General features: G+C 43.8%; 1 protein-coding gene across 1 annotated transcript in view; it reads right to left on the reverse strand.

The window, feature by feature from the left end:
- Positions 1-24008: 24008 nt before the first annotated feature.
- The window catches only part of TNFRSF21 (TNF receptor superfamily member 21), a 72699-nt gene continuing 70993 nt past the window's right edge, over positions 24009-25714 (reverse strand). The window contains exon 6 of the mRNA XM_008153210.3: positions 24009-25440. Coding sequence (XP_008151432.2) covers positions 25211-25440 — 230 coding nt within the window. The 3' untranslated portion in view covers positions 24009-25210. The remainder of the gene's footprint in view (positions 25441-25714) is intronic.

Here is a 25714-nt window from a genome sequence, read left to right on the forward strand (position 1 = left end):
TCAAAGTCAAGAAAGGGACATATTCTCAGTACCCTCTACTCCACTTGCATCCAGATCGAGTTTGCATTACTTTTTACCTCCTAAACACAACAACCTCTCTTGTTTGTTTGTACTTTTAATACATATATATATATATATATATATATATATATATATATATATATATTTCCCCCAGAGAGAGGAAGAGAGAGAGAGATGGAAACATTGATGAGAGAGAAACACCAATTGGCTGCCTCCTTCACGCACCCCACTGGGGATCGAGCCTGCAACCCGGGCACGTGCCTGACTAGGAATTGAACCAGTGATCTCCTGGTGCATGGATCAATGCTCAACCACTGTGCAACACCAGCTGGGCCCTCTCCTGTTTTGAAATCTATGTCAGATTATCACCTTCATCTTTTCCCTGCTATCTAGCAGTCTTCCACATGCTGAAGACTCTGGCCACAACATCTGAGTGTGACTGCCTTTTCCTTCTTGAAAAATCTCTTCATTTGTCCTTTGCTGGCTTTGTGTTTCACTACTGAAAAGATGGGATTTCAAGTTCCCCCTACATGCAGCACCTAACTTTTTTTCCTTTCTCTTCTCTCCCTGGTGACTGCCATGTCTTCAACCATTATCTCTTTTCAAAGGTCTCTCAACGCCACATATCTTGCTCAAAACTACTCTGAGCTACATACAGGCTGTCATTTCCAAATGTCTCTTTGCGATATCTCCAAAATATCCTGTGTCTATGAGAAAAAAAATCAACACTGTCTTCCTTCTAAACCTGGCTCTCCCTCTATATCCTTTCTCCCAATGAATGGTAATGATATAGGAGAGAATGCTGAGTGACTTCCAATGACTTCCTCTCTTTCATCATCCCCACATGCCTTTGGTCACCATCTCTCCAATCAATCATCATCTTTCTGTTCTTACAGTTTCTCAACCAGGCCTCACTTTATGGGACACACTGCATCAGTTAACAGTATGGACTATTAGACTAACGGTAGAACATGTCATTCTCTGACTTGGATCTCTTCCAAGTGTCACCTTTGTGTATAAGATGGAGTTAAAACTTTTTAGCTTGAAAGCCAAGATTCTCTCCCCAATTTTTTTCCACCTATGTACACCCTATGCTATCCAACCCAGATTTTTTGATGTCACCTGAACCACCAATTCATTCATTCACTCAAGAAATTTAAAAAAAGTAACCCTAGTTGGTTTGGCTCCATGGATAGAGTGTCGGCCTGTGGACTGAAGGGTCCCGGGTTCAATTCCGGTCAAGGGCATATGCCAGGGTTGCGGGCTTGATCCCCAGTAGGTGACATGCAGAAGGCAGCCCATCAATGATTCTCTCTAATCATTGATGTTTCTATCTCTCTCTCCTTCTCCCTTCCTCTCTGAAATCAATAAAAATATATTTAAAAAAATAAGTAAAATTATAATAAGATATCTTAGAAGTTGCTAGAGTCATCTTTAACCTCTCAAAATATTTCCACTTTTCTTCACATACTTTACATATTCTAAATTTTAAAAATCATTATCAGTTTGATTCTGGATATAAATGAATACTCCACAAACCAACTTTCTGATTCAAGTGAAATAATCCACTCAACTTTTTAAGCTCCAAGCATTCAAGTAGCAATTCATTAATGAGGCTGAGTTAACTATTCACACATATCTCCCTTTTCCAAAGAACAACCTAGGAAATTGTTAAAGCAAGCCAAAACAGAAAAGTGACATTGAACTTTTGGTTTTCTAAGCATTGAAACCAAAAGGATAAGTCATGTTCTTAAATTCTAAGTGTCTGATGGTCATTTGGATATGACTGATTTGAAGAGGGCAAGGACAATAGCTAGACTGATGGATGAATTTATTATGTTGTAGACAGAAGGACTTCCAAAATTTTTCAAACATTTTAATAGCTAGGGAAATTAAGATCAACTTAAACTCTATTTAATTTGTACAATTGATAAACTTCAGTTTTAAAATATTTTAGAATGTCTACTAAGCATTTTTCAAAATCCTTCTGCAACAGAATCTGGAGCTTTTGTCACCTCCCTGTTCCAAAGCCCCACCTTTAAAATTTTTTATTTATCACTTGATTTTTTTTAGGGAGAGAAAAAGAGAGAAATCAGACACAGAGAGAGAAACATCAATTTGTTGTTCCACTTATTTATGCATTCATTGGGAATTGAACTCGAAACCTTGGCATATCTGGACAATGCTCTAACCAACTGAGCTACATGGCCAGGGCCCCAAACAAAAAGCATGAAGGTAGCCAATTAATCCCTAGGACACAGGATAGAATTGGTATTAAAGTACAATGCTATAGTTCTTTAAAAAAAAACAACAACCTCTGAAGCAACTATGGCTAAATGTTAATATCTGACCAACTGGATTCTTTTCTATTGGTGTGAAATGTTTCATGTCTTTACAATGAGAGGGAAAATATCCACATAGTCCAAAATCACTGGAGGTCTCAATAACTGGGAGAATTTTCTGTACTGTTTCTTAATTATCCAAGTTCCCTACTTGCTCCATGAGCACCTAGGCCAGAGCTATGTCTTCGGTTTCCAAAGGAAGAAATAAAAAGACTTAGGGGAAACCAAGTGATATGTACTGGCGTAAGGGCAGGTCCACGCTCAAGTCAGAATTAGAATCCCAAATACTGAATGTCATAATAGACATTCAATTAATACTTATTTGATTAATTGGCTGCTTGTTTAACAGGAGTGAAAGCTCAGCTCCTTGAGAAAGCTGGGATATGTCACCTTCCATTCACCACTGACATGGCAGTGCAGGCTCAAACTCGGGAGACCTTTGTGTGACTTCAGTAGTGGCAACAGTTTAATGTGGGACCAATCATACTCTCAAGGTTCCCAGCGTGGGGGTGGTGGACCCAGGGTTATGGGTACTTTTTATAGCCTCAGTGTGAAGCAAAGTTAATGAATCCAAGACTAGAAAGAACAACTGAATCTAAGGACAAGAAAGAGCAGAGCTATCCCCAAAGAAACTGATTTCCAAGCTGCTCCCTCATTTTGCCAGCATTTCAGTGGCCGCAGAGGTGACTAGATGGCGCTGGTTTGGTTGGTGAAGAGTCCACCAACAAGCAAGGGAATGCGTGGTAGTCCCAGTACAGCTCTTGACTTCTGCTCTCTCCTTCAGTTCCATGCAGCAGCATTTATTAAGCACTAACCTTCACTGAGCACCAACAGTAAGACACCACACTGTCCTTCTCCTCTCCCTCCTCAGTGTTCCCTCTCTCTCCCTCTCTCTCTCTCTCTCTCTCTCACACACACACACACACACACACACACACACACACACACACACACATGCTCTGCCCCCTTCCCCCTTTCCAGGAGCCAGCTACTCAGCTCATTCCCAGTGTCCTTGACTCATGCCTCCTTCTCTCTCTCCAACACCACTGCCCATGAAACTTTGCCTCAAACAGGCCGGTCCAGGCTTGTGGCCCTCCTCTTTCTCACATGCATGTTGGCCCATGTTCTCCTGAGAAATCTCTGAGTGTCCACCCACTCACCCAAATCCTCCCAGTCCTTTCCCCCTGGAAACCTTCCCTGAACCTATCAGCTCCTCAGCTTCCTGAAGAGTCTGTGGCACTGGAAACCTCTCCCGGCAGGGGTAGTTTCCACATAAACCTCTCTTTAGGGTGGTTACCTCACTCCCTTAAGCCTTCCAGCTGAAACCTTCGCCTGCGCTGCTCTGGGACAGCACCAAGGGCCTGGGGCACCCGCATACCCCTCTCTGGGGGACTCTGCTGTTGTGAGGCATGAATAGCTGAGACAGGGGTCTGGAAACTCAAGGAAATGGGGCAGAGCAGAGGAACCAGGGCACTGTGTGTCTTAGGGATACAAGTCCATTAATCATGTAGTATATCCCTTCGCTTTGTCTCAGCCAGGGCCTTAATACGTGCAGGAGGATTTTAGTGACAAGGACACCAGGTAATATATTCACTGAAGCTTCTCAGGGTAAATGTAATTCAATTTCATCCTCTCTGGAGAGAGAGATCAGAGTCACAGGAAACAAAATTGTGAGTGTTTGGTGTGTGTGTGTGTGTGTGTGTGTGTGTGTGTGTGTGTGTGTGTCTGCCTGTGTGTAAGCATGTGTGTGACTATTGTTTGCAGGAATGGTTCCTACTTGGCCATGGCTTTCCTGTGCCCTCACTGGGCAGCCACAGTCTGGTTAGAGCCAGGATTCACACTGAGAATGGGAAGGTCCTTGGGGACCCTGAAGACGGAGCTGGAGAGGAGTAAGAGAGCAAGAAGCCCCTTCCCCATAGCACCAGTGGAGACGTGAGGCCTGGAGAGGGCGCAGAGCTTGGCCCAGGCTATGGCTGAGCGAGAGCCGCAACTCAAGCCCTGCTCCTGACCTGTCGTGAGGCGGGGCACCAGTGCCTGGGGAGCCTACTTTGTCACCTATAAATCACCGCCGCTGAGAGAGCAGCAGCAACCAGACTCGCCCTCTCGTTAAGTTGCCATCTGAGACTTGGCTGCACATAGTGTCTCTCCGAGCCTTGACGCTGGGACTGGCAGCAGCCTTTCTCCTCACAGCCAGAGAGGGTGGGGAGGCTTTAAGTAAGTGCGATGTATGAACAGGTGGGGGAGAGGGCACACAGAGGAGGGGCCGATGAGGTGCGCCAAAGAGAAGCCAAGGTGAGCCAAGGAGTCAGCCATGGACGTGTGACTGCAAAGGCCCCTGGCCAAGTTTAACAAAGCGTTTCTCCTCGCAGCAGGGGAGAAAAGCCAGACCAGGCAGGTTCTGGGAGTCACCTCAGAAAATCCAGCCTCCTGAGCCCTTTGGTTTACATTAGCGTAGCATAGAAGCAAAGCTGGTGTTAGGATGAGCCCCAGATGCAGACAGGCTCCCTAGGTGATTCCAGTCTTTCTTAAGGAGGCCGCCATAACTGCATCTTGGAACCAAAGCTGGGCCCAACCTCAGGATGTGGTAGTTCCTTTGAGATTGCTGATCAACCATTGGTCTGAACCTGTCTAAGACCAAGACGTCTTGTGCCTCAGCCAGCCTAATCCTGAAAAATGCTTTCATCTTACCCCTCCCTGGATTAGATCACTCTCCTGGGTCCACATAGCTTCCTGTTTCATGTCTAAACTGTTCTTCCCCATGCGAGGCACCCCATTCCAGCCCTGCCTCGCTGCCATCCTTAGACCCCTCTCCTCATGCACACTCCTGAATTCATCAGAACTGCCTCCTCACTCTCCCCTGCATCCTCTGTGCTCATTCCTAACTCTGATGCCTTTTTTCCCTTCTCTCTTCCCCAAGAAATTCTGTCTTCTCCCTCTGCCTGAAAATAATCTCCTACCCACAAAGGTGTAACTCAGGCTCACTCTCTTCCATGAATTCTTCGTTACCAATCCACACTGATCTCTCAAAATGTCATTGTAACAACCCTGTGCACATCAGGGAGTGAAGAGTGTGTGCTCTGTAGAAAGCCCAGGCTGATGCCTGGGCAGCAAAATCAAGATTCAATGCGCCGACTCTGGAACCGGCTGGGCCTGGATTCACATTGTGCCACCACTATCCCATAGGCACATTTGTGCCTTTAGAAAGAGGCGTTCCCAGCCTGCACAGCTGTCCACAGCAGCCCTGGTGCAAATCTCTCCCCTGAGGCCCACCAGCTGCATGATCTGAAGCAAGTCCTTTTCTGTTATTGCAGTTCCTCCTCTGCAAAATGGAGATAATAGTGCCTCCCCCACTGGGTTGTTCTAAAAGTTAAGAAAAGTAATGTAAAGTGCTCAGCATTAGAATCCATTGGGTGCTCACTAACTATTAGCTATTACTGCCATTAGTCTCTACTTCTTTGATGAGCTACCTGGTATCTCCAGAAATTGGAAGGGGCATCAGTCATTTCTTAAGAGAGCAGCTGACTCGCCTACTTCCTTCTCTTCCCTTTCCTTTGCCATTATATCACCACATCTTTTAATTGGCAATTTCAAAAACTTCAGAACCAAAAATAATACAGCTTTGTGAAAAAGTATATCTGCGGACTAAGAGTAATCATATTTAGCCTAAAGCAATTCAGCATCGGGTATACAGCTTCCTGTTTCATGTCTAAACTGTTCTTCCCCATGCGAGGCACCCCATTCCAGCCCTGCCTCGCTGCCATCCTTAGACCCCTCTCCTCATGCACACTCCTGAATTCATCAGAACTGCCTCCTCACTCTCCCCTGCATCCTCTGTGCTCATTCCTAACTCTGATGCCTTTTTTCCCTTCTCTCTTCCCCAAGAAATTCTGTATTCTCTCTCTGCCTGAAAATAATCTCCTACCCACCAAGGTGTAACTCAGGCTCACTTTCTTCCATGAAAAAGAGGAAAAAATTAACCTCTAAATGGGAGGAGAGTGAGAAAGTTTTCCCTAAAAAAAGTTTTCCCAGCATTTGAGAGTGGGATGGTATCAGAACAAATGAAATGGATGAAGAAACCAAGGCATTATCGGGTTGACTTGGGTGTTTCTTACTGATTAACTGAATTGGCTTTGGAGTCTGATGCCCTAAGGTTTGATCTTCAATCTATCCCTAACTTGCTGTGTGAATTAGACAAGTTATTGAGCCTCTCTGTGTTGTAATTTCCTATCTAAAGATAGTAGATGAGTGAAATCATATAAGGGATATGGCATGGTAAGTGTCCCCATATTTGGTGGCATGCAATGAGAAAAGCTATGCCCAGTCAATGTTGATGGGATTAATAAAAGGAAGTTAGGAAGTTAAGAGATTGGTTAGGGCCCTAGCCGGTTTGGTACAGTGGACAGAGAATTGGCCTGTGGACTGAAGGGTCCCCAGTTAGATTCCGGTCAAAAGCACATGTCCAGTTGTGGGCTCGATCCCTGGTAGGGGGCGTGCAGGAGGCAGCCAATCAATGAATGATTCTCTCTCATCATTGATGTTTCTATCTCTCTCTCCCTCTCCCTTCTTCTCTGAAATCAATAAAAATATATTTTTAAAAAAGAGAGATTGGTTAGGGAAGAAGACAAGACACTAAGAAGAAAGGGAAGCAGGAAAGGAAGCAAGATGTCCCTGGAACGCTACAGTATACAACATAAATTCAGTAAGATGGCTCTTGCCAGCCAGGTGTAGGGCCATTGATGACTCTCACCATCCCACCCCTCCCCCGCCAAAATGAATCAGAGTCAGGGTCCAGGACAACTGGATTCAGGTTGAGGAAGAAGCAGGAAATATAGGGATAGTTTCATTTACCACAGTAAATATCTTATGCCTTGTCAACAATCTGACACATTTCACATGTGCATTAAATTTTGATGAAGGCATATACAAGCATTCAGTTAGTATTTAATTTAGCCTGGTAAATTATTTAACCAGAGCAGGACTCATGATTCCTGCAGTATCTATTTTGCATTTTATATTAAAAACTAGGGGCCTGGTGCACAAAATTCATGCACTGGGGTGGAGTCCCTCAGCCCAGCCTGCCCCCTGTCACATACTGGGAGCCATCAGGGGATGTCCTATGGATGGCTTAAGCCCACTCCCCATTGGGAGCGGACCTAAGCTGCAGTTTGGCTTCCCTTTGCTTGAGGCGACCGGGCTGATCAGGGGAAGGCGCCAGCCCCATCACCCCACTGCTACAGCCACTGCCAGTCACCGCAGTCGCCCAGGTATTTTCATCACCACAGACCCCAGTCCCTTCACCATGAAAAAATGACAACTTTCTTTAAGCATTTTCAAGATGTCTTTCATAGAATATGACATTTCTTTATTTTTCTTTTTATCCTCACCTGAGGATATGTTTCCATTGATTTTTTTCCCCTTCCCTCTGATCCCAAGCTCAGCCCCTTCCCAAGGCAAAAGCCTCCTCCCCAGGTTTAGGCTTGGGAAGGGGTCCCCCCCGACCTCCCATCTCAGGCTCTGCCCCTTCTTAAGCCTAAAGCCTCCACTCCAGGCTTTAGGCTTGAGAAGGGGTTCCCCCCAGCACCTCCCCAAGCTTAAAGCCTCCTCCCCAGGCTTTAGGCTTGGGAAGGGGTTCCTCCCAGCACCTCCTCAAGCTTAAAGCCTCCACCTCAGGCTTTAGGCTTGGGAAGGGGTTCCCCCCCCCCCAGAACCTCCGATCACAGGCTCAGCCCCTACCCAAGCCTAAAGCCTCCGCCCCAGATTTAGGCTTGGGAAGGGGCTCCCCCCCGCACTTCCCCAAGCCTAAAGCCTCTGCCCCAGTCTTTAGGCTTAGGAAGGGGTCCCTCCCCCCCCACCCTCACCCCCCGCACCTCCAATCGCAGGCTCAGCCCCTTTCCAAGCCTAAAGCCTCCTCCCCAGGTTTATGCTTGGGAAGGGGTTCCCCCCCCCCCAGAACCTCCGATCACAGGCTCAGCCCCTACCCAAGCCTAAAGCCTCCGCCCCAGATTTAGGCTTGGGAAGGGGCTCCCCCCAGCACTTCCCCAAGCCTAAAGCCTCTGCCCCAGTCTTTAGGCTTAGGAAGGGGTCCCTCCCCCCCACCCCCACCCCCCACACCTCCGATCGCAGGCTCGGCCCCTTCCCAAGCCTAAAGCCTCCTCCCCAGGTTTATGCTTGGGAAGGGGTCTCCGACCCCTTGCACCTCCGATAATAGGCTTGGCCCCTTCCCAAGCCTAAAGCCTCCAACCCAGGCTTTAGGCTTGGGAAGGGGACCCCCCCAGCACCTCCCCAAGCCTAAAGTCTCCGCCCCAGGCTTTATGCTGGGAAGGGGTCACCCCCCACACCCTGCACCTCCCATCGCAGGCTTGGCCCCTTTCCACCCGAACCTCCAATCGCAGGCTCGGCCCCTTCCCAAGCCTAAAGCCTCTGCCACAGGTTTAGGCCTGGGAAGGGGTACCCCCAGCACTTCCCCAAGCCTAAAGCCTCCACCCCAGGCTTTATGCTTGGGAAGGGGTCCCCTCCCCCAGAACCTCCAATCGCAGGCTCGGCCCCTTCCCACACCTAAAGCTTCTGCCCCAGGCTTTAGGCTTGGGAAAGGAACCCCTGTCCCTCCGATTGAAGGCTCGGCCCCTTCCCAAGCTTAAAGCCTCTGCCTGATGGCCGGCTGGGAGTGACCTGGGTGCCAAGGAGGTTCCCCGGACCCAGGTATGTATGCAAATTAACCGCCATCTTGGTTGGGTTAATTTGCATACTTTCCCTGATTGGCTGGTGGGCGTGGCTTGGGCGCAGCGAAGGTGCGGTCAATTTGCATATTACTCTTTTATTAGGTAGGATAATTTACACAAAGTAGAAAATCTTAATAAGCCCCAGAGTAGCCATCGCCCAGATTCAACAATAATCAACTCATAGCCAAGCTTATTTCATGTATATCCCACCCACTCCCTGCTGACACCCAAACTATTTTAAAGCAAATCCAAAAAAACTGTATCATTTCATGATGAGGATACTTCAAAAAGAAAAAAAGAGGGGGGCAGGGAGGGAGAAGAAACACATGCATTTTACATAAATTTTACTTACCCTAAAACAAGGGATGTGACATGGCAGAAAGGAAAGCAAGACACCCAGTTCCTAGGATGGACAGAAAGCGACTAATTCTACTCCATTTTAATTGCTTTTCCACGTTACATTTACACAGTCTATTCTTTATCATTGCTGTTGAATATGTTGCCCTGTAATTTCAGCTTTAATCGTCTCACTTAGATTTGCCTTATCAATTCCTATGGAATCAGAAACACCTGGCAAACAAGAGATACCTTATTGCATTTAATGCTGTATGTTGTAGTGCTCCATGGCACATCTAGCTTACCTTCCTATCCACCTTCCTTCTTAATGCCCTGCCTTCCTCCCTAGCTAATTTCTTAACTTCCTAATAACTTCCTAACTTCCTTTTATCTATCCCATCAACATTTACTGGCCCAGCTCCTAACATTTAAGTAGACAAACTAAAAATGAAACAGATACTTTGCAGCCCCGAAGGGAGTGGCACGAAATATTTAAAATGTTGAAGAGCAAGGACCTACAATCAAGATTACTCTACCAAGCAAAGCTATCATTTAGAATCAAAAGACATGTAAAGAGCTTCACAGACAAGAAAAAGCTAAAGGAGTTCATCACCACCAAATCAGTATTACATGAAATGTTAAAGGGTTTTATTTAAGAAAAAGAAGGAAAAAAATAAAAAACATGAACAATATAATAAAGAGCTAATATGCAAATGGTCCTCACGCCCTCACGCCATCATGCCATAACAGCTCAGACACTCAACACTGGGGAGAGAGGAATGGGGACCAGCCAGGCACAAATGAGCTCACAAGAGAGGAATGGGGACCAGCCAGGCTGCAGCTCAAGAGAGGGACAAGCCACCCACCCCATAGTCCCAGGCGTCAGCAGCTGTGCCTGCACCTGTGGTCCGGGAGAGGGACAAGCCGTACGCCCCACGGTCCCCGCAGTCCCGGGCACCAGCACCTGTGCCTGTGGCCCAGGAGAGGGACAAGCCATCCACCTCGTGGTTCCAGGTGCCTGCAGCTGTGGCCCAGGTGAAGCCACCCACCCATGGTCCCCTGCAGCTGTGGCTAGCCCTGTGTGAAGCTGGCCTGGGTCCTGGTGCCTGCGGCCAGCCAGAGGGAGGGAAGCCCGGGTCCCAGGTGCCTGCAACTGGCAGGAGGAGGGAATCCTGGGTCCTGGGTGTGGGGCAAGGCAGAGGTGATTAGGGGTGATCAGGCCAGCAGGGGAGCAGTTGGGGCAATCAGGCTGGTAGGGAATCAGTTAGGGGCAATCAGGCAAGCAGGCAGATGAGTGGTTAGGAGCCAGGGGTCCCAGAATGCAAGAGGCAGTCAGACATCCCCCGAGGGGTCCCAGATTGGAGAGGGAAGGGTGCAGGCGGGGCTGAGGAACCACTCCTCTCCCCCCATGCATGAATTTCATGCACTGGGCCTCTAGTGAACGATAAAATGGCAATAAAACATATCTATCAACAATTGAATCTAAAAAATAAAAACACAAAATAAACAAGCAAGCAGACCAGAAACAGACTCATAGTTACAGAGAACATTTTGACTGTTGCCAGATGGGAGGGAGTTTGGGTGGATGGGTGAAAAGATAAAGGGATTAAGAAGTACAAATTGGCCTTCGCCAGTTTGGCTCAGTGGATAGAGCATTGGCCTGCGGACTGAAGGGTCCCAGGTTCAATTCCAGCTAAGGTCGCATGCCTGGGTTGTGGGCTCGATCCCCAGTGGGGGGTGTGCAGGAGGCAGCTGATTAGTGATTCTATCTCATCATTGATGTTTCTATCTCTCTAACCCTCTCCTTTCCTCTCTGAAATCAATAAAAATAAAAATATATTTTTTTAAAGTAAAAATTGGCCTGGCTGCTTTGGTTCAGTGGATAGAGCATTGGCCTGTGGAATGAATGGTCCCAGGTTCGATTCCAGTCAAGGGCATATGCCTAGATTGCAGGCTCAATCCCCAGTAGGGGGCATGCAGGAGGCAGCTGATCAATGATTCTCTCTCATCATTGATGAAATCAATAAAAATAGCATTTTTTAAAAAGTACAAATTGGTTATTACAGAATAGTCATGGGGATGTAAAGTACAGAATAGGGAATATAGTCAATAATATTCATTTTTAAATATTATTTTATCGGTTTCAGAGAGGAAGGGAGAGGGAGAGAGAAAAACATCAGTGATGAGAGGAAATCATTGATCGGCTGCCTCCTGCACGCCCCCTACTGGGGATCAAGCCCATAACCCAAGCATGTGACCTGACCAGGAAACGAACCATGGCTTCCTGGTTCATAGGTGATACTCAATCACTGAGTCACACCAGCTGGACAGTAATATTCTAATAAATATGTATGGTGTCAGACTGGTATGAGATTTATCAGGATGACCACTTATATTTAATCACTGGGGTATCTATATCATAAAAGGCCTGTGGTCATGACGCCATAACAGCATCATGACCAAACAAGCAGTGGCTCTCGCAGCAGGCAGGGCGGGGCGGGAGCTACTAGCAGCGGAGGGCGGAGCGGCCAGCTGAGGCAAGCGGAAGCAAGCTACTCGTGCACGATTTTGTGCATGCTGGGCCTCTAGTACATTAATATAATATTGTATGTCAACTGTAATTGAAAAATAAAAAATTATTATTAAAAAATGAGGGGAAAACACCTAGTAGGCAGACACTGGAAGCTACAAGCTGGCAGGGACATGGTGAGTGCAGCTGAGCCTTGAAGAGTAAGAATGAATTCGCCACTGAATGAATTCGCCCCTGACGGAGGATGTGGGAAGTAGTTGAGGGTGCAACAAAAGCATTCAAGGCCGAAGAAGTAGCCTGGCAAGCGTCTGGGATGGAATTTGGGGTCTAGTTGAGGAACTGCAAAATGTACCATGTCGCTGGTACACAAGAAATGTGATGGACAAAGGGGCGGGGGGGGAATAATAAAGATTGAAAATACAGAATTAAGCATAGTCCAGATCTTGGAGGACAGTACTGATTGAACTGAGGGGGTGAGGGGGCCCTGTTGGAGTAGAGCTGGTGGGAGAAGGAGTCCTGTAGACAGATGATGCCTCTCCAAGCACCTGGATTCACTGCAGCCCTTTCAATTTCTACAGCGTATCCTATGAGAACATAGCCTTCAAAATCCAGCATTTTCTTCTATAGTTTACTAAGGACTGGTGCCTCCACCGAAGATTGTTCCTTGATATAGAAATATGTCAGATTAACAATATTATCCAAGGCACTCACATTTATTAGTATTTAGTTTGCAAACATTTGTTTTCCCAGAAAATGTTCTCAAAACAGAAACTAGGCCAGACCTTATTATTTTTATATATTTGTTTCACTTGATGCGACAAATCAAATGCTAATGGGAATGGAAGGATGGTAATGCAGATAAATCATTTTTATTCGGGTTATTGTTTTCACTAGGTTGACTGTAGCAGCAATGCACCTGTGCCTGGGGAAATACATTTGGAAATGTTCACTTCATGGCACAAGAGCTGTTTAATCATGTAGCTGAGACTTTGAGCTAGATTTGCATATCTCAAAATGAAACCCCGAGCTGCCAATTGGCGGCTGAGTTGGAGTGGTGCAGATAAACATGGCCATGGCATTATCTCCTCTGGCTATCACCACTGCTCCAATTTGTTTGGCAGTTGAAAATTTTACACTTCGCACTTGACTGGTTTCAGAGCCCCAGGGCTGGAGGGAGGATGTTTTTTTAAGGTCCAGGGGTCATGAATTTGAATTGCAATAAAGTATGCAACAGAGAGCTTTGGAGTGAGAAGTGTGATTAAATGACCTCTAATGTTCCTTGCATTTGCATAATACTCTGGTCCTTGGTCCACAGCTATCTGGAGCTCCTAAATGTGTAATTTTTTTTTCTAAAATAAAAGTTATCCAGACTTCAGGGAGATGACTTGGTGACCAGTTTAGATGATGTTGGCAAGAGTTTGACAAGATTGAGCTCTAGTTTCATACTTAGGAGATTTAGATTTGGATTTCATCAAGAATCTTATTCCAGGACATATCAGTTCCCCTGCATCAAGATATGACCTTGTTTTCACCTATAAGCTCTCCATTTGAGTCAGGGGCTCACTCACCTGTTTTTCTCATTTGTAGTCTATGGTTTTTTATAAATAATGTTTTGTTTTGTTTTAAGAAACCCACTTTATTTTTTAATTGTTTTTGTTAATCCTCACCTGAGGATATTTTTCCTTTTTTTTTTTTTTCTTTTTTTTTTTAGAGAGAGTGGAAGGGAGGGGGAGAGACAAAGAAACATCAATGTGAGAGAGACATATCAATCGGTTGCCTCCTGCATGTGCCCAACCAAGTCTGCAACCAATGTATGTGCCCTTGATCAGAATCGAAGCCAGGACGCTTCGGTCTGTGGGGCTGATATATATAATTTATTTCAGAGAGAGGAAGAGAGAGAGATAGAAGCATCAATGATGAATTATCCATTGACTGCCTCCTGCACACCTTCTCCTGAGGATCAAGCCTGAAACCCATGCATGTGCCCTGACCAGGAATCCTAACCTCCTGGTTCATGGGTCAATGCTCAACCACTGAGCCACTTGGGTCAAGCTGTAGTTCGTGGTTTTCTATGATCTGATTGTACTGTCTTGTTTGGCTGCCATCCATCCACCTCTCACCTTCATCTATAAGCTCAATTATGCCTCCAACTCCAGGAATAGATGTGATCTTAGAGAAGACACACTGTTTCTTGGGTACTTACAGCTGAAAATCCTTGTCTTTAATCCCCTACTCACAAGCCATCACTAGTGGGGTCTATTTCCAATCATTCAAAGGCTGCTAGCTTTCTTCATAATAACATCCTGCTCTGTGGACATTGGCTGATCTCCCACACTACCCCTGCTTGGAGCTACCACTGAAGTTTAAACCATAAGGCCTTGAAAATTGTCCTTGTGACTACAACTTCTAGATCCCTGGGACACATACCCTGTGGAACCCCACCATCATACATCTCCCAGCTGGGCTCTCATATGGACCTTCAGTCTCTATCTTGACTTGACAGCTCAGCCTGGGCTCATACTCCCACAGTTTCTGAGTCTGTCCCAGACCCTGCCAAGCCTGAAGCCTCACCTATGACTCTGGACTTGGTTCCTGGCCAAGGAGAAAGTGAAAGTGAAATGTCTGGCTATGCCAAAGCCTTGCCTCAGTTATCAGCACCACATTATCACTTTCTAATTGCTTTTCTCTGGTATTGATTTTCTTCTTTATATGTCCGGACCCTGATCTGTGACCCAAAGTTTGACCTGACCTTGGTAATAGTGTCCGTCTTACACTTCTTGCTTCCCTGGAATTCTCAGGGCCTCTTGAGCCACTGGATACTACCTTACTCTGGTGGTTGGCTCGGATGTACTCAGACCTTTCTAGCCGTAACCAACAGTAGGTGGGGGCCCAGGACTTTTAACCCCAACCCAGTGTCCTTTGTAGAAAGCCACAACATTTGATCTACCTCAGAGTCCTCTAGTCTCAACTCTGTAGAAAAGTACTATTCTGTGAGACAATAGGAATTTGTAAAAATAAATGAAAATTAAAAAAAATATATATATATATATGTTTATTTCATGGTCATGTGAATTTGGGAAGCTTCATTACAGGACTTTCAGAGTCTTTAATATGCTACTGATGAGCATTATAATATTAAAGGGATGGTGGGAAAGGGGCAGAGTACCTATATAGCTTCTTAAATTTTTTTGGCCTACAGAAATTTTTCTGTGAAATAGTCTACATGTCACTAGAAGTTCCCAGGAACACCATGTGGGAAATACTGAGTGATTTAAGCTCTTTTCTTTGATGCTGACCTGGAGCCAGCTGAACAAATTTCCCTCTGATAGAACTTACATAGAGGAAGGGCATCAAGACTTGTCTAAATATTACAATGAAATAGGATCCTTATCTTACACCATACACAACAATCAACTCAAAATGGATCAAAGGTTTAACCATAAAACCAGAAACTATAAAACTCCTGGAAGAAAACATAGAGGGAAAGCTTCTTGACATTGATCTTGGCAATCATCTTATGGATATGACACCAAAAGCACAGACAACAAAGCAAAAATAGATAAGTGGTATACACCAAACTGAAAAGCTTCTACACCACAAAGAAAGTAATCAACAGAGTGAATGGAATGGGAGGAAATACTTGAAAATCATGTATCTCATAAGGGGTTAATTTCCAAAATATATAAGGAACCCCTACAACTCAGTAGCAAAAACAAAACAAAAAAAATGAATAACCCAATTTAAAAATAGGCTAAAAGGTTGCATAGACATTTCAGAAGACATACAAATGGCCAACAGATATATAAAAAGACGTTAAACATCACTAATCTTCAGAGAAATGCAAATCAAAACCACAGTGAGATATTACCACACACCTGTTAGGATGGCTACTATCAAAAAGTTAAACGATAACAAGTGTTGTTGACAATGTAGAGAAAGGGAACTCTTGTACACTGTTGGTGGAAATGTAAATTGGTGCAGCCACTATGAAAAACAATATGGAGGTTCCTCAAAAAATTAAAAATAGAATTATCATATGACCCAGCAATTCCACTTCTGGGTATGCATTCAAAAGAATTGAAATCAGGATCTCAAAGAGATATTAGCACTCCCATGTTCATTGCAGCATTATTCATAACAGCCAACATATGGAAACAACCTAAAAATCAACTGACAGATAAATGGATAAGGAAGATCTGGTATATACACATAATGGAATATTGTTCACACTTATAAAGAGAAAATTCTGACAACATGGATGAATCTTCAGGACATTATGCTAAGTGAAACAAGCCAGTCCTTGAAAGATAAATATTGCATAATTCCATTCACATAAGCTATTTAAAATAGTCAAATTTATAGAATCAAAAGGAAGAATAATGGTTGCCAAAGGCTAGAGGGAGAGAGAAAATGGACAATTACTCATCAATGAGCATAAATTTCAGTTATGCAAGGTGAATTACTTCTAAACATATGCTGCATATCTTTGTATCTATAGCCAATTATACTGTACTGTATGCTTTAAAATTGTTAAGAGGTAGATCACATGTTAAGTACTCTTACTACAATAAAATAAAAATTTTAAAAAAGAAAAAGAATACACTTGTAATAATTAAAAGTATCAGAGAAATAGGACTTTTAATTTTAAATTCTTACTTGCATTTGTTCAAAACTTTATAAATTCAAGTTTACATATTAAAATGACTAAAATAAAAAACATTTTAATAACATTATAAATAATATATTTTTAATAAAAAATAAAATACAACAATATTAAGGACTAGCAAGGATGCTCTCGAACATACAATGGTACTACCACTGCGAAAACAGTTTGATAGTTTCCTATGAAGTTAAGCATACATTAACATACAGTATATTCACTATACTACTGAGCAATCATACACCTGGGTATTTGCCCTAAAGTAATGAAAATGTATGTGCACACAAAAACCTGTACACAAGTGACCATCATAGCAGCTTTACTTGTAGCAGTCCAAATGACCTTCAGTGTGTGAATGGTTAAACTGTGATGCATCCCTATCATGGGGTACCCCTCAGCAGTTAAAAAAAAAACAACAAACTGTTGATACACTCGACAATTTGGTTCTCAAGGTAATTATGCTGAGTAAGAAAAAGCCAATCTCAGCAGGTTACATACTGTATGATTCCATTTATATAACACTCTCTAAGTGACAAATAAATAACACTCTCCATCACTGCAGGGATGGAGAACAGTTGCCAGGGTGTAGGGTAGCGGGAAGGCATATAAAGGTTAACAGGAAGAAGTGTCTTTGTGGTGATGAAACAGTTCTGCATTTGGATTATGATGGTAGTTACATGAATCTACACGTGATAAAATGTCATAGTGCTATACACCAAAAAGAAATAATTATAAAAGTGCATGTAAAAATTGGTGTGAACTGAGTAAGGTCTGTAGTTTGGTTAATAACATGGTCAGTTTCCAGATTTGGGTAATGTTTATGGCTATACAAGAAGTTATTTAGGGAAGCTAGGTGAAGGGTAGATAGAAATTCTCTGCACTACTTTTGAAATTTCTTGTATGTCTCAAATTATTTCAAGAAAAGTTATTTTACTTTTCTTGCTTAATAAGGAGAAAGCCAAAACTAAAACTAAAACTATTCAACTTTGGTGGAGTCCAGATGAAAGGCTCTAGGAAGACAGGAATTGAGTCTACCTTATTTGCCATTCAGAGCCATGCCTGGCTGACTCCATTCTATAGCTGGTCTTCCTTTTTCCACTACTTACTAGCTATGAGACTTTGGGAAAGTCACAATTTGTCTCAGTTTCTTCATCAGTAGAGTGGAAATAATAATGGTTCCTACATCGTAAGACTGGCTGGTGTGGCTCAGTTAGTTGAGTGTTGTCCCATACACCAAAAGGTCACTGGTTTGATTCCCTGTCAGGGCACATGCCCAGGTTGTGGGTTTGATCCCCAGTAGGGGATGTGAAGGAGGCAGCTGATCAATGTTTCTCTCTTTCTCTCTCCTCCTTTCCCTTCCTCTCTCCCTAAAATCAATAAAAACATTTAAAAAAAGATTCAGGTTAAGGTTAAAGATGAATAGCGTCAAGGGCTTTGAATACTTTATAGGAGGAGGAGTTCCATGGAGGGACATATACACTCTATCCTATAAATATGTGATATATACAAACAGTTACATGATTGGCCTTATGTCTGGTCAAGATGGTTAACAGTACACCTGAGAAATGGTGAAGGAGCCAATGTATAAATAATATGAACTTCTTGCTTTTATAGTAATTCTTCACTATACCTATATTTTCCTTATGGTTTTCCCCCTTTTCAACCTACCTCACTTCCCAAAGCTTTGAAATGCATGGAACACCAATTGTTAGTGTGTTGCTTTTGACACAATGTTTCTTGAAATGAATACGAAGAAGGGCTTACACTATGGAACTTTGCAATATTTTCCTTGATTCATTTTTTGTTTGACTCTCTTAAGATCCTTTTTGTGTTTCCATCATTTTATGTAGATACATTTGATTATAATGTCCATACATCTGGTTCCCTTACGGAGCTGTGAACCTGAGGTCGGAACCTGCATGCCTTCATTTATTCAACATACTAGAGGCCCAGTGCACAAAATTCGTGCACAGGAGGGAGGGGGGAATCCCCTCAGCCCAGCCTGGACCCTCTCCAATCCGGGATCTCTCTCACAATCCGGGACTGCTGGCTCCTAACTGCTCACCTGCCTGCCTGCCTGATCGCCCCTAACTGCCCTCCCCCCTCCACCAGCCTGATCACCCCTAACTGCCTCTGCCTGCTGGCCTGTTTGCCCCTAACTGCCCACCACCACCTCCCCCCCCGCCGGCCTGGTCACCCCTTAGTGCCCCCCCTCCTGGCCTGGTTGCCCCACACAGCCTGCTGGTCAGTCATTTGGTCGTCCCTCACTAACCCCCCTGCTGGCTTGGTCGCCCCACGCAGCCTGATGGTCAGTAGTTTAGCCGTCCCTTGCTAAGCCCCCTGCCGGCCTTGTCGCCCCATGCAGCCTGCTGTTTGGTTGTTACGACCAATTTGCATATTACCCTTTTATTAGTATAGTGACTGAGCACCTACTGTGTTCCAGGCACTATTCCTGGTGCTGAGGATACAGCAGTGTACAGACAAATGGCCTGTTCCTGTTGGTAGTTACAATGTTGTATGGAATTCTTCTTTGTATTTCCATAGTGCCTGGCCCATGGTAGGTGTTTAAATGTTTCATGGATGGATGGGTGGGTGGAGTAATTAAAATGAATATTTCTGATGTCAGGTACACTTATTTAAGCAAGATAAACCAAAACCTGATGTGAAATTGCTTCCTGAGAGAATGAGAAACAATTGTCATGGCTATTGCAAATGAGCTATTGCTTTGCATCTTCCTCCATCCCCACAAGAATTTCTAGTTAGCATTTTGCCCTGTACAAAGCAGTAGGTGAACAAAACAAGACGATGTCAGCAATGTCCTTTGGAGAGATGAAGAACTACTAAAAGACTCTTAAGAAATCTTTGACCTTTTTTCTCATGAAGATATTAATTATAAGCAATTTCGGTGTTGAGAAATATAAAAAGATTAGCCAGAAAATAGCTGCTATGCTCCTCTCTAAAATTCTAAGCTTGAATTGTCTCCATTTGAATTTTGCCTCACTCTAATGTTTGTTTCGGCCAAGTCCAGGGGAGGATCTAAAATCAGAAAGAGGTTGGGGGGTGGAGTGCCACAGCAGGACAAGAGGCTGATTCTCTGAAGATTGTACTAAAATGCTCTTCACAAAGCTATTACTAACATTTTAAGTCTGTCCCATGTAACTCCTATCTTGGTTTTCAGGAGTGTAGATTCACTGGACACCATAGAAATATTCTAAAACTAATATTAATTTTTTTTAAATTCAACAATACATACAATATGGTACAAAACTTACAAGGCTCCAAAGAACAAATTGTCCAGCTGGTGTGGCTCAGTGTTGAGTGTCGACCTATGAACCAGGAGGTCACTGTTTGATTCCCAGTCAGGCACATGCCAGGTTGTGAGTTCCATTCCCAGTATGGGGCATGCAGGAGGCAGCTGATCAATGATTCTTTCTCATGGTTGATGTTTTTATCTCTCTCTCCCTCTCCTTTCCTCTCTGAAATAAATAAAAACTGAAAAAAAAAAAGGATCCAAAGAACAAATAATGATAAAAACGTGTCCTTCCTCTCCTCCTCTTGTCTCCTGGCCACCCTGTTCCTCTCCCTAGAGAGGAACATTAATGTGTTTCTTATATCCTATATATTTTATGAATATCTATGTTTTGGAAATAACAAGACTCCAGCATCCAAACATGTTTCACATATGCAGATACTTGGAAGTCAAATAGACTATGTAAAACTTTTTCAGATTTCTAACCCTAACAATTCCTGTTCACATCATTAATTTTATTTTCTACTTATTTTCAAGAAAAGAAGCAAAAAGGGATTATCTTGGAATTACGAAGGAGTGCTGGTGGGGACTAAAGCAACCCGGCTCTGTCATTAACAGGCAGATATAGTCTGACTTCCCACCTAAAAACTACAGGCTCTCTAGATGACATCCAAGCTCCTTCCAAAGGTAAGACCCTCAATTCTGCTAAACAAGAGATCACACTTAATTTTCTCCAAAGTTCAAGACGTACCCACAGGACTGGGCAATGCTGTACGTGTTGTACCCTCAGGACTGTACTAGTACAATGAGATAGATGATCCAATGACCCAGGTGCTACAAATCTGAGATTCTCTGATACAGTCAGTGCAGTTTTATGACTCATTACAGGTTACTTCATTTCTTTGACTATTGAGAAAACTTCAATCAAATATATATAGAAATATAAATAAGAATAACATCACTTCCCAAATGTTGATTAATCATAACTTAATAACATCACTTCCCCAATGTTCTTGACTAATCATACCTTATACATTATGCTCAAAACCACAAATTGATTAGTTGCAGATTTTATCAATGCAGTGTAAGCTTTAAAGTGTTGCCCCATCCATGCTTGGTATTATATCAACTCTTAACAGTTCCATAAGCTTTTACAGTAGGGTTAAGGGTCCTACAGCAAGTCTACAGAGCTGAGTGGGACTCTCTATAGGAGAATCACAATGGCAGATTTATCCTGCTAAGATTTATCCATGAGATCTGGGGTGAGGCTTGAGAAGCACTCCCTTCACAAGCTCTTCTATCAGTGGTTCTCAAACCAACTCTACTTTGGGACCTCCTGAGGAGCATTTTTTGTTTTGTTTTTGTTAATCCTCATCCGAAGGTATTTTTCCATTGGTTTTTAGAGTGGAATGGAGGGGGAGAGACAGAGAGAAACATTGAAGTGAGAGAGACACATCAATTGGTTGCCTCCTGCACGCACCCTGACTAGGTCCGGGGATCGAGCCTGTAACCCAGGTACCTGCCCTTGACCAGAATCCAACCTGGGACCCTTCAGTCTGTGAACGGACACTCTACCCACTGAGCCAAATCTGCTAGGGCCTGGGGAGCTTAAAAATGCAGATGCCTGAGTTCCATCCCCTGAGACTGTGATGTGATTGGTCTGGGGTACAGCCTAAGCATTGGGTTCCCAAAGCTCCCCTGCTCATTCCAATGTGCAGTCAGGACTGAGAGATTCTGCTGTAGATTTCGACCTGGGTTGCCTGCCTGGAAATCTCTTTGGATCAACAGAAATTGTTTACTTCCCTCCCGTGGAATTAGTGTAATCTCCATTATTAGCGCTACTCTTCGTGAAAGCAGAGCGTAATCTCAAGGCCACTCAGTGTGATCTGGAGACCAGCAACATCCACATCACCAGGCACAACAACTGACACAGAATCTGCATTTTGACAAGATCCCCAGGTGTTTCACTTGCTCATTCAAGTTTAAGGAGCTCAGCACAGTGGCCTTAACCACTCTGCTGTACACCTGAAACTAAAAAACGTATTGAATGTAAACTATACTTAAAATTTTTTAAAAATAAGTAAGATCATTTGAAACAGTGGGGGGAAAAAACTCTGGCCTGCCTTCACAGACTGCTCATTCCCAGGTGATTCTTGTCTACAGGACGGTGGAGAACCACTGAAGCACGCCCAACTTGTCCCCAGGGTAGGAGTCATTCTCTCCTTTGCAAAGCACCCCAATATGATTGCTTAAAAGCTCCTCTGCATTTAACCTAAATCATCCCCGAGGAAACAGTAGTCTCTCTAAAGAAAAACCATCTCTTCCTTAGCCCTTCATAATACGGACGAGTCTTTCCCTTGCCCGTGTGATCCTCATCAGGCTTCGACTCCCCAGCGTTTGCTCCCAATTCTGTTTCTTGCTCTTCTGGTTACTCCCACCCCCACCCCACACTGGAAACCTTCCAGTTCAGCACACCCCTCAAACTACACAGCTCAAACCAGAGGAAACCTCCAACGTGAGCAACATAGTATAGAAAGGAGACGATCAACTCGGATCAGAATATTGTATTTTTAATCATGCAGCAGGAGGTCGCTTTGTGTTTTGTTTTTAGAAAAGCTCCATATCATGTTAACTTAATATTAACCTTCTGTTTAACCACAACTGCTATATCCCTTTCTCCTGGGTCTTCAAGAGACACCACCAATACTTTCACAATTATGCATTGAACCTAAGTATAGGGCTTTACTTATATAAACCATGTACATTTCATCACTTGACCTTTGCCCACTGTTTCAGCCCGACGGAATTCTTGTTACTAGTCCTGGGTAAACAGTCTTGGATTCAGATTCAAATCTGACCTCTACAACTCTGCTGTAGGGCCTTATGCAAGCTCCTTGGCCTTTGTAAGCCTCCTTTGCACACTGTATAGATACAATAATAGTTCCTATCATAGGCCAGTTGTAAGGATTCAATAAGATAATGTAAAAAGCCCTTTGTAAAGTACAAAGCTGTGCAAATGGTTAAGAGCATCCCCAAGCTTTGAATAATTCACACTTAATAAACGTAATATTTTTGCATCCATTGTTTTCCACCCTCACAATAAATAAGTGGCCATCCTGAAATCTTCTGTAAAAAAAAAAATCTATCTCCTCCACTACCATCTATGACCCATTCTAGTTTGCCTTTTTTTTAACCTTTTTCTTTTTTTTAAAAAAAAAAGAGAGGAAGAGGGAGCAAGCGAAAAAAACATTGACACAAGAGAAACAGACCTGTTGCCTCCCTCACGCACCCCAACTGAGGATCAAACCCGCAACCTGCGTATGTGCCCTGACTGGGAATTGAACCCACAACCTTTTGGTATTCAGAATGATGGTCCAACCAACTGAGCCACACTGGCCAGGGCTAGTTTGCTTTTTGTGATGGTGAATTCTTTATAGGAGGGGAAACACAGCCTGAGAACCAGTTAAACCAAATACCAGGATAGTTCTCTAGAAACACCCATGTGGAAGTGGATGAAACAAAAATACCCTGTCGGGTCCCTGACACGGGTCAAAGTGTTCAGACAGGGTATCTACTTCCAGTTTCTCATGGGAAGAAGAACTCAAAATTGCTGATTCTAGCCATTGGAATTGTTGAGCCAGGGTTCCCAAGATAAGCTGTGATAAAATATGTAATATAATAAATATAATGTAATGTAATATATCGTACCATAAGATTTCTCCCAGCCTTACTGCCAAGAAAGAAGTTACTCGGGGCAATGTGGTTTCATACAGAAGCCAATGAACTTGTCTAGATCCCATGAGTGGTAAGTTTCCTAGATGGAAATGAGTAAGACGAATATACTCCAAGCTCTCACCATTTGTACCTCTCCATCCCTAAACCCTCATTTCTTAATATAGGGACAATCTCGAGAACAGGAGCCTGAGGTTTACACTGCAAAAGACTAGGAAATGCTCGGCCACTTAGTGCTCGGGAGTCCTTCTCTGTGCATCTCCAGGGACTTTTCCAGACACAGACATTTGCTAATTTGCATGATTTACAGAACAGAAAGGCTGAGGTTTTTATAACCTAAATATTTTCCCAAGAGATGAATCAAAGAGTTATAACGTGAGCACATGTACAAGGCAAGGATTCAGTATACTCAGACTACTCAGGTAACAAACACCTAATATTTATTAATAAATTAGTACACTTGAAGGCATTTTTCTGATATCAGTCCCTCACCACTATCCACAAACCCCGCCCACACAAAGGGAGTCCACACCACCTTTGATTTAGAATCTGACAACTGAGCATTAGAGAGTATGTTTATAAATGGGAGCAGAGGTGCAAATATATCAGACAAGAGCTCTTACAGACAGCTGCAGCCACTTTTAATTGACGTGATTGAATGATGCAGGAATCCCACCGAGACCAAGGCCTTGATCGAGGGCAAACTGGACCTATCACTACGTGTGGATAAAAAAACAAACCTTGAAAGCAAAGCGGGGCAAAGTCCCTATTGAAAAGGTGCCCTGGCACTCAGTTGTGACTTTCCAAGTGCAGCAATATGTTCCCGAACAGCTTGACCTCTAAAAGATGAAGTTCAAGTTCTTTGGTGGTCCAATTGTTAAGCCACTTAAATAGCAGGTCCTGGTGGCTTGAGGATTTCACGTCTCCAGCCCAGAGCGCATTAGTGTAAGAGGAGGACAAATAATCAAGCATTCTACATGGTGTCCAGGTGAAAACCAGACAATTGGCAACAGTGTGGTCAAGTTTCGGCCATGAGTATGAACAACACAACAAGGCATATGAAAAAGACAACGCAACATCTCATTGAATTACAGTAATTCGAAGGGGTCTTACATGTCCTTCACCCTTAAGAAAATTCGCAAGTGACAATCATAAAAAAATGGGAAGAATAAAAAACATAGATGTGGATGTTGAGACACGCAGACCGCTGGCAGAATTCACAGGGCGCCATCACACTTCTGAAGAGGCTCACAGTCCGGTGCGCTGGAGCAGTCTCAATGCGTTTGTGCTACATGAAGTGAACGTAAAGTGCGCAGAACAACTTGGAAAATATGTAAGAAGGCAAAACAGAGAAAATACGGAACCTAAAAAACTTTAGTGGTGGGTATTTTGCAACAGTTATATCTTGAAAAGATTTATAAACTAACTTCCCAGAAGGGGGGAAAAAAAAAAAAAAAAAAAAAAAAAGGAAAGAAAAGACTGGCCATATACTCTGTTACACACACACACACACACACACACACACACACACACACACACCAAAAGCAACAACAACAAGAAGAAAACCAACCACCCTGACACTAAGATGAGTAACTTCCAGAGTGCAGTCTCCCCTGCGTCCTACAACAGGTCGGGAAGATGGCTATAAACAGAGTCTAGGAGGGTCTGGCTGGCTTCCTGGCTCTTGACGCCAATAATCTCAAATAGCCGGTCCAGCTTGTCCTCAGCCTGAGGAATCTCTTCAATCACACGCAGCTCCTCAGGATTCAGAATGTGGAGCATGTCATCAAAAATAGGCTGCAAGTCACAGGGGTCCAGGCGTACCTGCCGCAACACCGTGTCCTTCTTTTCTGCACAGGGAAGAGAGAACAGGGAAGGGGACAGAGGTAAAGGGACTGTGCTGGGGGCCAGGGAGGACAGCTGAGAGTGACAGCCACTCTCTCCCCAGGCTATCCCCAACCCACCACCCCAAGGTGAGTGAGGGAACCTCTGGCACACTGTGAACCACACAGGAGTGTTTACTTGCATTGCATGTAAGAAAACAAAACAATATGTGCCTAATAAAGATCAGACAAAGATCTGCTTCAATGGGTTGTGGATGTGCGTGTCTTTTAACAGGAACTT

Source organism: Eptesicus fuscus, chromosome 10, assembly GCF_027574615.1.
Source record: "Eptesicus fuscus isolate TK198812 chromosome 10, DD_ASM_mEF_20220401, whole genome shotgun sequence".
NCBI lineage: Eukaryota > Metazoa > Chordata > Mammalia > Chiroptera > Vespertilionidae > Eptesicus > Eptesicus fuscus.